Here is a 13,596-nt window from a genome sequence, read left to right as displayed (position 1 = left end):
CAAAAGTTTTGAAGTCATCTTTGATCTCTGTTTTTTCTCTCCTAGCCATATCTGACCTATGAGTATATTTGTTGCCTCTTCCTTCCAATTACAATTACAGTCTATGGCCATACCACCCCATGCCTGAAATCATCAATTACAATGACAGTCTACTTACCCTCTCTATCTCAGCTCTTCCACTCTGATCTTGTCTGAGTTATTATAGTCATTTGTAAATGATCAATTCTCGGCCAAGCAGCCTGCTAAGTCATGTTTCCTCTCTTTGGGGCTCCAAACCCTTCAGGGTTTCCCCATTTCACTCACAGTGAAGGAAGGCTTGCATAGCCATGTATTCTGTCTCCTCCTGGGTTGCCTCCATGCAAGTGGATCTGGGTTATCAACTTGGATTGAGTGCACCCAGGAAACTGGTCATCATACATTTGGGTGTTTCTAGAGATAATTGGCATGAGTGGGAAATGGGGAAGACCTGCTTTGAATGCGGGCAGCCCAAATGCAGCAGAAACCAGATGGAGAGCTTGCTCAACAACTCTCGGACAACTCTGGTTTTATTTTCCTCTTTATATTATCACCATTGCCAATGGACATCAGACTCCACATTCTTCAGCTTTGGAATGTGGACTTGCACAACTGACTCTCCAGGGTGCTGTTAGGCCACCAGCTATAGACTGGAGATGGATCCCTTGTTCTTCTTATTCTGAAGCTTCCAGCTTCTTGCACTGAACAGTCACTCACTTCTCTGAATTTCCAGTTCCATTGTGGACTGTCAACTTCTAATAGTGCAAGCCAATGTAATGGATTTTCTTTTATAAATTTGTGTACGTACACATAGATATATTCTGTTGGTTCTATTTGCCTGGGGAACCCTAATATAACCTCTTAGACCTTGAGTCAAAACCAGCGGGTTAAACAGTGGAAGGTGGATCAGTGGTTACCTCTACAGGTATTTACTGAGGCCTATGGTATGTGGTCTTCTATGTGTTTGGAGTACATTAATGTGACAAATTAGACAAAAAGTGCCTGTCTAACATAAAAAGCAAATAAACAAACTATATGGTTTGTTAGAAGGAAATAAATGTAGAGGTTATCGTTGCCTGGGGACCAGGCCCCAGCAGCCCAGGGCTCAAAGGGAATCCATGGAGTTGGCACATACTAAGACTTTTTTATCTGAGGGGGTAAAGGAAAAAGACACTCACACATTCTCTTGATGATTTCCTTCAGACCTTTTCTTTATTCTTCTTTTGTATTCTGATTCTGTATTCTCTGTTCTCTCTTCTTATCTCTATCTATAAATGTCCCTCCTGTCTTTCTTGATGATTTCCTTCTAATTCTCTCATTCCTGATGTTTTCCTTATTCTTCTATCTTTATTCTTCCTTAGTGTCTCATTCCTGTTGTTTTCCTTCTCCTTCTATCTTTATTCTTCCTTATTCTCTCATTCTTGATGTTTTCCTTCGAACCCATTTTAACTCTATCTTTATTTTTTCTCCTTATAGCTTATATACACCAGCAAAATCTTTCAGGCACTATAAAAATTACAATGTGGTTACATTCTGTTTTTCAAGTGACTGATTACAACCAATACAATCAAGTAAAAAACAACATGTTTTCCATATCCCTTACATGATTAAACATTTTATGTATTACAGTTGAAAACCCCACATACATTCATACCCAAGGAACTTGTTATAAATTAATTGTGCAGGCTAGCAAGATATTCTTCTCAGTCAGGTCTTTTCCTGTCAGGCTGTGTTTTGCAGTTACAAAGAAAGGGCCAATTAGTTTATGACTTACCTTGAAAGGTAATCTTATAAGGAATCTTAAAGTAATCACAAACTTTGTATATGAAAAAGAATCAGTCAGCTCTACTTTAAATCTTTAGGGTGCATACCCACTCATCAATAGTTATTATATCAGGAGGTTGAGGGCAAAAAACGGGTACAAGGAATTAATCATCACCTTTGGTCATTAACTAATTCTAGCAAGAAAGAAGTCAGCTAGTAATAATTGGGCTGCTTTGTTCTTGTTCCCTGACCTTAGGAGGTCCTCATTCAACTCTGTGCCTTTCTGAAACTTTGGATTGTCTCCTTGGGTTTTTCACCTCAAAGCTATTATCAAAACATCTAATCTTACTTTAAATTATTATAAGGCTTTTTTTCAGCTATTATGCACTCTGAAACCTGTGAACTCATCTCCCAACATTAAGGTTAAAAGAATTTAAACTAGCTGGGCTACTGGGACTCAATTGCTTTTCTTAATCATTAACCTAAGCCACTGTCTGTATGGCTTCTCAATAGAAATTCATGGATTCTAGCTGTGGGACACTTCCTTGTATTTATTTTTATTCATCAAAACTCTGTATAAACTAACATTATTATTATTATTATCAATTAGACAGTACAGATTGGTCAGTAGGCATGTCTATGGAGGTTCTTTCTTCATTAACGATTGATGTGGGCAGGTCCAGTCTTCTGGGGGCATTGCCGCCCCGGGCAGGTGATCCTGAATGATAAGAGAAAGCAAACTGAGCAAGCCATAGGCAGCAAGCCAGTTAGCAGTAGTCCTCCATGGCCTCTGCATCAGCTCCTGCCTTGAGTTCCTGCCTTGACTCTCCTCAGTGATGGAGTGTGACTTGAGAGCTGTAAGCTGAACAATTTCCTCCTCAAGTTGCTTTGGTCGTGGTGTTTATCACAGCAACAGAAAGCAGACAATGACAGTAGACAATTCAGTTTACCCCTTCTGAGGAATGGGGCTAATAATAGTAAGACATTCTTCCATAGAAAGTAAGGATGAAGTAGGTTAATACACACAAAGGCACCCGCCTCAAATGAGCGTTCAGTGAATCCGGCCATCACCACTAATATTCCTGTCTTCCTTTCCTTCACTTCGTCAGGTGCATGCCACACAATACACACTTGATCCATCTGATACACACAGGAAAGGCTGATTGTGGGAGTGAAAGTCTAGATGGAGGCAGAGTAGGGAGGAGGCCTTGTGGGCTGCAGGAAAGGTATTTTAACAACTGATGGGATCTTAAATGGTCCTTGTAGAGTTAGTAGCATATGGATAGATGGGTGGGTACTTCAGCAAGCATTCAAAGAAAGAACCTTGTTCTCTGAAAGTTAGACCATTTGCTAAATATAGAAGCTGAATGTTAAAAGTAATTAGCATTAAGCTGATTCCCTCTCAAGTTAGTAACAGGCTTTCTATCAAAATTCCATTTCTCTCCTTCCTCGTACCTTCTGAAGTGTTACTAAGTGTTTTGCTTTAGGACTTTAATAGATTTTAATTATTGAAAGGTGCACTTGAAGAGAAAGCAGGAAGAAGTAAAAAATGGTCTATGACTCCTGGGCATCTATTCTATGCTTCCTGGAGAAATTGACACCATCTGACGACATTCCAACAGTAATGGGAGAGGATTAATGATTGTAACCCCTTGATCCCCATCCCCATCCAGTGTCACTTTTCCCTTTGTGAGTCATTCATTCTTCCTTTTGGAATGCACCTGAACTGTCTTTTGGTGAATCAAAGGTAACCATGCATGACTCTGACCTGTGATTTTGTTTTTTTAAAAAAGTATGGGTATTAATTTTATTCATTTATTTTTTAAAATAAGAATCTGGATCATGATCAGAATTGCCATAATTTTCTTGGAAATTTTTATTCTTCTGTCATTGATCAATTGTTCCTTGGCTGTCAGGAGCTAGGGTTTCCCAGAGAAGAGAAATCAGGATTGGACTGTGAAACTTACCCTTGGTTCTCTCTTCACTCTAAACACGGCCTTCAGGGCAAGACAAATCTGTCTGAATTAGAACTGCCACTTTGTAGTGCATGGCGTAGGCCTGTGGCAGACCTTTGGTTTTTGACATTCACTATAAACAGAGATTGTGATACTGAATTCACCCATGGTGATGAGCCCACGGGGGATAGAGCTCTGGTGCCCACTCAGCAGACCTCTGTGCTTAGTATGTGCTCTGGAAATGCTTCATTCTCTGCCCTGGCTGTTCAAAGTTGTTCGCCTGAGATGCTCAGTGTGTTATATGGAGCGTGAGATGTTCCTTAAACTTACTTAAATTGAGTTGAATGTGTGAAAGTTAGAGTATAGCTGAGATGTTTTTATGCATGTGTGCAAGAATGAGATTATGTGTTCGTTGTGGGGAGGGTTGGGCAAGTCAAGTAAATATACAACAAATTAAACAAGAAAATCCTCTTTTTATAAAACCTCTGATATTTGTGAGAGACGTGATATTTGAAATTCAAAATATATATGCAATTTAAGCACACTAAAAATATAGATTTGGTGGCTTCAACAAGACACAAACCTTTGCAAATGTTACAGAATGTTACTACAACAAGAATTTAGCAAGCCAAAAAATCTGTCAGCTGGTAGGCCAGTGAACTGCTGTTTAGCAAATTTATATTCATCCAACTGGCCTCAAATCAACTCTCCTGGACCTTTTCTATTCTGGCCTGGTGATGAGGAGGGAGTTTGCTGTATGCCAGAGCACGGCATGCTAGGGAGTCATTACTTGTCCCATTTATTTTTGGACTTTGTGGTAATAGAATGCATGATTGATTTTTCCCCTTATCCATGTTTAAGGTGACATAAAATCTACAAAATGATGAGAAAATAGTTTTGTCTTAGTTACTTTTCTAGTGTAGTAAAAGAACACCATGACCAAAGAAAACTTATGAAAAAAGGCATTTAATTGGGGCTTGCTTACTGTTTCAGAACATGAGTCTGTGATGGTGGAGAACATAGCAGCAGACAGATAGACATGGCACGTGAGCAGTAGCTAAGAGCTTACATCAGATCCACAATCAGGAGGGAGGGAGGGAGAGAGAGGGAGAGAGAGGGAGAGGGGGGAGAGAGAGAGAAAAAGAGAGAGACAGAGAGAGAGATATTGGGCGTGGTATGGAGTTTCGAAACCTCAAAGCCTACCTGCCCAGTGATACACCTCTTCCAACAAGGCCACACCTCATTATCCTTCCTAAACAGTCCACCAACTGGGAACCAAACATCCAAATATATGGACCTTTGGGGTCCATTCTCATTCAAACCACCATGTGTTTTAACTCACGTAAAATTAGTGTATTCCATACTGACTCCAGAAACATGTCTGTTGGAACACATTCAGTTTAGAATTCCTTTCTTTATTTTCTGACTATACACATAGAGAGTTCATTGTGGGGAGGAAGCCCATATGCTAGGCTTGCTGAAGGCTGTGTTCAATTGCTGCTGTTCATGACCTTTTGGCCTTGGAAGTTTGGTCATATAACTTATCCTCTTTAAAATTGTTTGTCCACTTGGAAAATGATAGTCCTCATATCTACTCACCAAGTTGTGGCAAAGGAGTTTCTATGACAGAGTTTGGCCTACATTTCTACTCTTCTCCTCTAGACCAGTGCCCTCGGGATGTAGGAATCTGTGTCATGTGGGACCATTTCAGAACTCTGGAGGAGGCTTCCTTGACTTTCCTAGCCTGTTTTGCTTTTCAGGGATGGCTTGCTTACTTGCCCAGTTGGTAACAGTCCTCTTACATGTTATACAGGAAGACAAGGGTCTGTAGCACCAAGGGGACAGATGCCACTGCCTTGGGCACACTGGGTACAAGGGCAAAGGGGTTGAAGAAGACCTGCTGTGAAGGAGCCCAGGAAGCCCAGGAAGGTGAGAGTTTGGCAGAGACTAGTCAGCTATATTAGACACTGGAGAAGAACTACTCTGAGGGGTGCTCTGGCTATCACAGATGCCCACAAACCCTGTTTCTTTTCTTTGCCATAGAGACTGGCACTGGGAAGGCAGAGGAGTGGAATACCCAGCTAGAAACCACAGAGAAACAGGCAGGTGCTGGAGAACAAGGTAAGTAAGCCATGTTTCCAAATTCCCTAGGTGTTCTTTCTAAGTCTAAACTTGAAGCAGCCCAGTGGAGTGATGAAAACTAGAGACGAGGTGTACTGGCGCCAACTGCGGGCACTACAAAGGAATGACTGGAGTCCTCATTCCTGAGCCTCAGTCTCTGGTCCTTGGTGCTGGTCAAGCAGGGTCCTGAGGACCGTCCCTATCATTCATGGGTTCTCAAGCTCCTGGGACTGAGCAGTGTTGCTCTCCTGGCCAGCTTTTGGGCAACACAGGGAGCCTCATCCAGGAGCTCTTTGAGGTCTCTTTTTGTGGGATGATATCTATCCACGGTGGGACATCTCAATGCCCTCACGGCCAATTGCATCCTGGTTTCCGGGCTACATTCATGCTCATACATCCTTAATCTTCTGCCAGATAAATGAGAGATGCTCCTCTCCTGGTGAGAAGCAGCCATGGGGCCTCCAGCTTGAGCAAACTGCCTGAGGCGCATCAACTTCTACTTGCCCACTGTTCCTGACACGCCCTCTTCTGTGCCTTTCTGCTGCCTCTCTGGGAAGCCATTGTCGTGAGTGGTGTGCTGTGGACTTTTGCTCTCGGGAGTCTGTCACTCACCACCCACCCCAGTGGTACTGCTGTAAGCTCAGCTGGGTGTGCTCTGGCCAGTGGGTGGGAGATGAGAGGGAAGAGCCTGTGTTTTCCAGAAGACGATCTTGATGCTGTTAGGCAGAGATGGCTCAGGGAATGTTTGTAGGGAGAACCTGGTGACTCCATTTGGAGCACCGAGTCAAGGGATTTGGTTCCTTGATCAGGACACTATGCACAATTTAGTCCTAGCTCTGATGCCTGGGCTCTGTTGAATGCTGCTACAGACTACACTATCTAGTTGTAACCACTAGGGTTGTCTGTTCCTCCTTCTGACTCTATCTTTTTTTTTTCTGTAAAAATTTCCACTCTTACAGGCTACACTGTCAAATGAGTTGCATGAAAGTTTACTGCAGTGAGTTGTGTGAAAACAGCAGAGCTGTGTCTGGCTGTTACTGGTGATTACTGTTGATTTTTCCTTCTTTTTTTATTTTTATTTTTATTTTTTTTATTGAGCGGTCACTATGTGCCAAACATTGTCCTAAATACCAATCACACTGAGTTCATTTAGTGCTCACAACAGCCCCACGAAGGATGGTTCGTTCCCATGAGGATGCAGGCAGAGTCCAATATCATGAATTAGTAGGCTGCTTGAAGAATATTTGTGATCTCCCGATAGCATCCCCATATGAATGAGACGAAAATGACTTGAACTTGGCTGGGGAGGAAGTGACATTAATGAAATCAAAGAGGAAAAACAAAACACAACACAACAGAAAAAGAAAAGAGCAGCGGCTTTCTCCTGCCTCTGACCACTCTCATCTGCAAGGGAGAAAAATGCAAATGTTATCTTTGTGTCAGGAAGTGGCCCTGGCTGGACCACTACCCCCCACCCCCACCCCCGGCTCCAGCCACATCCTGAGCTCTCCGCTGTCTTCTCAGAACTCTGCCTGTGGGCTGGCCCATCAGGATTTTGAGCCACCAAAGCAGGGAAGAAAGAGTCCTCTTTGATTCTGACCCTGCCTGAGCCCAGCGGGTTGACCTGTAGCTTTCACTCTGGGCCTCTGGGTACCCTTGGTCTGTTCTCCTTTCAATTCTTCTAGACAGTTGTATCTCTATCCCATTTCCTTAGAAGAAACCCTTTTGTGAGGCCTGGGAGCTTCGCATGGCTACCAGGGAAGGTCTCCTGCGTGGCTGCTGGCTTCTGGGTGAGTCATCTCCTAATTCTTTAGGTTTCCTCATCTCTGTTTGTGTAGCAGGGCGCTGATAGGGACCATTGCCAGGGTTCTGTGTCATGCTGGAGATGTGAGCAAACCTACCTCATGTGCTTGGGAAGATGAGTAGCAGGGAGGCTTGGGGGTGCCTCAGGCCTTCTTCCTTTCAGGGACAGAAAGGCAGCCAAGTTTAGGGGTGCCTTTCTGTCTTCTAGGTAGAAGTGGGTGGGGAAGGATTGAGAGCTAGCCTCTGGTCTCTCACTAGGACCCATCTCTTCTCTGCTTATTTCTCTCTCTGGCCTTTATTTTAAAAGGAGGGAGTTGAGAAAAATAAGAGTGGGTGGGAGGGCCGTTTTGCTGAGGATGTTTGAAACCTTACACCATCTCAGAAGACAAAAGGCAAGAGTGTATAGTGATGGAGCCAGGGAGGACGTAGACCGGGCTGTGTGGAGAACTTACTTCCACCTTAGGGAAGCTGGCCTGGGGTTCCTTATGTATGCTCTGGGAATGTTGTGAGGACTAAATGAGGCTCTCTAGGTAGAAGAGTCTGGCATAATGTGAAAGGATGCTAAACGGCGCTGGTTGTGGTGTGCGGCGCTGGTTACTGCGTGGAAGGTCATGGTCACTACAGAACCCAGTGTTAGTTTTCAGAACTTTATTAAGAGCAGGGGTGGGGGGGTGGGGGGGTGGGGAGTGGGGGTGGGCGGATGGGGTGGGGAGCCAGGCCTGGAGAGAGAGAAAGATGGTGGGGGAGGGAGGGAGCAAGGAGCAGAGCAGAGCAGAGAGCAGAGAGAGAGGGTGGGGTCTGCATCCGGCTTTTAAGGCACAGATTGTGTGACCACACCAAATATGGTAGTGCCCCCTGATGATGTAAGATGCAAGACCCCAGCTACGCATGTGCAGGAGTGGGATCCTAACATAATGACTAATGAAGGAAGTTCAGACTTTAGTCTGCTGAAATAAAATGACAACAGACAGATGAACAGGGAAAACCACAGAATGAGCATGGGTTACAGAACACAAGAGACCTTACCTCAAGGATCCAAAGACACAGGGTCAGTTACTCACTTTTTATGCATAGGTTGGATGATGCATAGGAAATCATGTAGAAATATGGCCGAACCTCTAATCTAACAGTAGACTCTGCTCAGACTGTTCCTCTAGATCAGCAGTTCTCAACCTATGCATAATGACCCCTTTTGGGGTTCGAATGACCCTTTCACAGGGGTCACATATCATATCCTACATATCAGATATTTATGTTAAGATACATAACAGTAGCAAAATTACAGCTATGAAGTATCAACAAAAATAATTTTATATTGGGAGTCACCACAAACAGTTACGGCATTAGGAAGGTTGAGAATCATTGGTTTAGATGTTTTGAGGCCATTTTGTGCAGCCTTCCTCCCTCCTCCCTCCCTCCTTCCCTCCCTCCTCCCTCCCTCCTTCCCTCTCTTCCTCCCTCCCTCCCTCCCTCCCTCCCTCCCTTCCTTCCTTCCTTCCTTCCTTCCTTTCTTCCTGGTATAGACAGGATTCTTCTGTAATCAGGGTCATATGACAGTATCAGACTAGGAAGTCAGAATTTTTGGTCAACCCTCGCACAGAAAATCCAGGGAAAGTTCGGGTACTGATTCTTGGGTTGTATTAGTAGTCCTGGGGGAAAGGGCTCCTGGTTTCCATGATCAATTCTGAGGAAGAGGAATCCTAGTTCCTGTGACTATCAAAGGAGTGCAAGGTGAGAGACAGGAGACTGGGAGACAGAGAACTGCTTCCGGTATCTCTCTACTCAAGGAGGATACATGGTGCCCAACAGACCAGAAGCAGACAGAAACTGCTTCAGCCATTGGCCTCAAATGGGACCACAGTACAGACCTTAACAGGAAGCAATTGACACTGAAGAAAAATCTCACAAGAGACCACTGGTTTGTCTTATTTCATTTAATTCCTGATTGAATTAATACCCCTTTACCCTTTTCTGCTCTGTATTCTTTCCAAAACGTGTCTTACATTTCCATATGCAGCACAGGTCTATTGACTGGTGGTTTGCTTGAGTTGCTGAGTGTTTGAATCAATCCCATAAGCACATGCTAATTGCCGAGTGTGTTTGAGTCAGTTCCTTAAATGTGTGTGCCTAGTGCTAGCTGTGTGTAAACCCTATTGTTGTGAAGGATGGCCCTGAAATCACAGGAAGATAAAAGGAACTAACTCACCTTCCACTTCCACTTTTTTTTTTCTGCTTGAGAGCATTGTGAAGGAAAGTTGGTCCCCAGATGTATGTGCAAGCACTTAGCGCAGTGGGAAAAGTACATTCTGGTAACTTAAATACCTGACAAATGCATCTCAGGACTACACCATCGAGACTCCCACCTGCTGCCAACTATAACTACTCTCTTTTATCATGATAATACATTCTCCGACTCTCTGGCAAAGTTTTTTGGGCAGAAGTGTAATCAACATCTGGAAAAATTTGCTTGTGATTCTGAGACTTCAGTCATTTGTCAGTGTAGAGACTGTGATTTCCCCACACAGTAAGAATTTGTAATTCATGATCATAATTTAGAACTTTAGTCACACAAGTCGGTAAGTCCCGCAGGTCTTTTAGTACCAGCTTACCTTGTACGAGGAGCACGCACACCTAATGGCTTGTTAATTACTGATGCAAGGTGTCAGGTGTGTTGATGTGGCAGTAAACATCTCCACTAGGTAGTGATGTAATGCGCAAGAATGAAGCTCCGCCCCCCCCCAAAAAAAAGCAGGAGCCTAGAGCGTTGAGATGACAAATGTGATAACCAAGGACAGTCTTATCCTGAGGCACGGAGGATAGTTAGAGTACATATTTGACACGGAACAATGACATACTAATTTCTGTATGTCTTCCTTGTCTTCTTTTTCATAATGCTGGGGATTAGACCTGAGGCCTTGTAAATGCTAGGCAAACATTTCACCACTGAGCTACATTGGTAGCCCTCCAATGTCTCTCTAAAGCCAATGCCAGAAACAGAATATTCATGTATTCATTCATTCATTCATTCAGTAAGCATTGATTCACCATCTATATGGGGCTATGGATCTTTCTACATATCTGAAATACACAAATGAACAAAATAATTATAAGTGTCAAGAAACTTACATAGTCTAGTGAGAATATGCTTTGATCTGGCTTAAGATGGGTTATTTCAATATTTAGTTTATGTTATAAAATGTTTAAGAACAAAAGCCAATACTCATATGGAATGAAAGCTGAGTGGGGAAATACTGGGATGGTAAGGTTGAAATGGTAAAAGGGATGGGACCATAACAGAAAGGAGGAGGTTTGGGGTGTGTAACCAACACTAAGGATATAAAAGAAGACATATACTATTACTTTATATGCTAAGTAAAAATAACATTTAAGGTCCAGTGAGATTGTTCGGCAGGTAATACTTGCCACACAGATATGTGCAGGCCTGACAACCTGAGTTCAGTTCCCAGATCCCATGGTGGAGGGAGAGAACAGAGTCCAGCAAGTTGTCCTCTGACCTGTGACTCTGACCTTCTATTTATTTTATACATTAAATAAATAAATTTTATTTATTTATAAATAAAATAAAACAAGATTTTGAAAGAGTGTGATACAAGATATCTTACACGGGTGGATAATACCCATCTCAGGAGCCATGGATAATTGAATGAAACTGTTGGTGTCTGAGGTGAGTTGCTCACATCCTTATGGATTGCTGATTAGAAAGACCCCAAAGGGTGCCCTCCCCAACACAGACTATTGCTATTGCTCTTGGTTGCACACTAGAAATAGATGGTAAGACCCTATTGCTGGAGGCACTATGTACATTGGTTGCAGGACCTAGAGAAATCAGGCCAGAGCTGAACTGTAAGCTTCCTCTCTCTTGGGTAGCATACATAGTGACAGAGCTTCTGTGCAGGCTGTGGGAGTAGAAAATCACCAACAATCTTATGTACCTGTGACTCCTGAAAGCTATAGACCAGTGTGCCAGGCAAGACAGTGCAACAGTGGCATGAATGTTATGGGGTAGCCAATCACGTTCTCTGATTGGATTTGAGGCCTGCTTCACAGGAGGGTATTCATGCCTGGTACTTCAAACATACTGCTCAAAAGTTCATGCCTGGGAGGTCATAGATGCTAGAATGGAACTTACCACTTTTATTTGGCTATTTTAACACGGGATCAAAATGTCTTCTAAGTATTTATCTTTATATCTATAGACAAATGCTTCTCTCAGCCTTTGTTGGAGAAGCCTTTCTTTGCAATGAGTGATGGTAAATGAAGAGAATTTGAGCTAAAGGGGCCGAGAATAAGTGAGTGTTGTGTGCTCAGCCCTAAGCAGGACAATTAGATCACTGCTTCTGAGGCTTAGGGAACATTGCAGAAGAGTGGATGGAAATAATATAAAAGCTGCCTGGTAGAGTGATAGGCTGGGAAGTACTCTCTTCTGGACATCTCAAACTCATGGCATCCTCAGCTGCCTTTACTGGGAGTACCCATGACTGGGCCTGTGAAGAGTCAATCATGGAGGATGGAGGAGGGGCTAGTGGTGGATGCTGGGGAGGTGTAGTCATGGTCTTTAATTGTATACCCACTGGTAAGCCCACCATGTAAATAGCCTTGAACAGACTCAGTAGGTCATAATGCAAAGCAAAATGATGTGATCATGGAAAAGGGACTTGTAGGGAGGAATGGGAGCTGACAGGGGTGGAAGAGATAGATAGGAGAGGGTATGGAATAAGAGTGATCAGAATACATTATCTACATGTATAAAACTGTGAAGGAATAGATTTTCCTTAAAGAAAAACCAATAGAAGAAGTAATTAAGTCTCTGTGTCTGAGTTGATAGCTAACTTTTAAGATGTTTCTTTGAGCATAGTAGGACACATGTGTTAGTTACTTTTCTGTCATCGTGACCAAATACTCCACAGGAGCAACTTCAGGGAGAAAGGGCTTATTTTGACTCAGTTTTAGGGGCATTTCCTTTCATCGTGGTAGCCAGATGTGGGGCAGAGTCTCATTGTGACAGGCCAGGAAACAGAGAAAGCAGGCTGGAATCAGAGGTGAGTTTAACCTTCAAAGGCTCCTAGTGGAACCAGTGAAGCCAGTTAAGTGCCACCTCCTAAATGCTCTACAGCCTCCAAAATAATGCCACAAGCTGGGAACCAGTTGCTCACAATACAAAACACGAACCTGTGGAGGACATTTGAGATTCAAGCCAAAACAATACATCAAAGAAGAAATAAAACTACAGCTAATGTTTCTGTGTGGGGAGCCACTGGAGCACAGTGTGTTCGTGTTTATAGGAATTAGGACAAGCTTGAACTCTCTGGCTCTCAGAATCCAAGTTAACTATGGATCCAACACCAGACAGTAGTTACTAGCACCACTCTGATTTCATTCCTTCCCCTTCCCTCCAGCCCCATCTCCTTTTTAATTAATTTTTATTTATTTATTTATATTTTTATTAAAATTTATTTATTCTGTGCTTTTTACATCATGTATCTTGATCCCATTCATTTCTCATCCCTTCGCTCTGCCCTCTGTTCCTACACTGCCCTCCCCAATAAAACAAAATTCAAGAGAAAAAAAATGAAGGAAATAAAATGAGAAAAATTTTAAAAAAGGAAGAAATTAAATATCTTGTCATGGAAGCTTCAGTGTGACCCAAAAGTCATGCTGTACACCCCTTTGTCCATACATCTCTACTTGCAAGTGTTCATTGCAAAGAGTCATTGGTCTGGTTTGAGGCCCCTGGTTTCTACTACACGTTCAATGCTGGGCCCCTACTAGGACTCTTCCTGGACATCCCACTGATACCCTGTGTTGTGGAGATCCTGCAGCTTTGGGTCTTTGGGTCAGAAACAGTCCCTTCACATGCTCCAGAAGATCATAGATGGGGTGGATGGTGGGGCAGGCCAAGTCATAACCCTGGGTCTGG

The 13,596-nt window shown here is 43.1% G+C and overlaps 1 protein-coding gene across 6 annotated transcripts in view; it reads left to right on the top strand.

The window, feature by feature from the left end:
* The window catches only part of Pde1c (phosphodiesterase 1C), a 621,274-nt gene that overhangs the window by 59,475 nt on the left and 548,203 nt on the right, over positions 1-13,596 (top strand). For 5 of the 6 annotated variants that reach the window (XM_052720608.1, XM_052720604.1, XM_052720607.1 and 2 more), the window contains exon 2: positions 5,778-5,855. The exons of the other annotated variant lie outside the window; for it this stretch is intronic. In XM_052720608.1, the coding sequence (XP_052576568.1) occupies positions 5,778-5,855 (78 nt within the window). The remainder of the gene's footprint in view (positions 1-5,777; positions 5,856-13,596) is intronic. 6 annotated transcript variants of the gene reach the window in all.

The sequence above is a fragment of the Peromyscus californicus genome, unplaced genomic scaffold (assembly GCF_007827085.1).
Source record: "Peromyscus californicus insignis strain IS unplaced genomic scaffold, ASM782708v3 Scaffold_6__1_contigs__length_162567912, whole genome shotgun sequence".
NCBI lineage: Eukaryota > Metazoa > Chordata > Mammalia > Rodentia > Cricetidae > Peromyscus > Peromyscus californicus.
The sequence above is the reverse complement of the archived record's forward strand: the minus strand, read 5'-3'. Positions and strand labels throughout refer to the sequence as shown.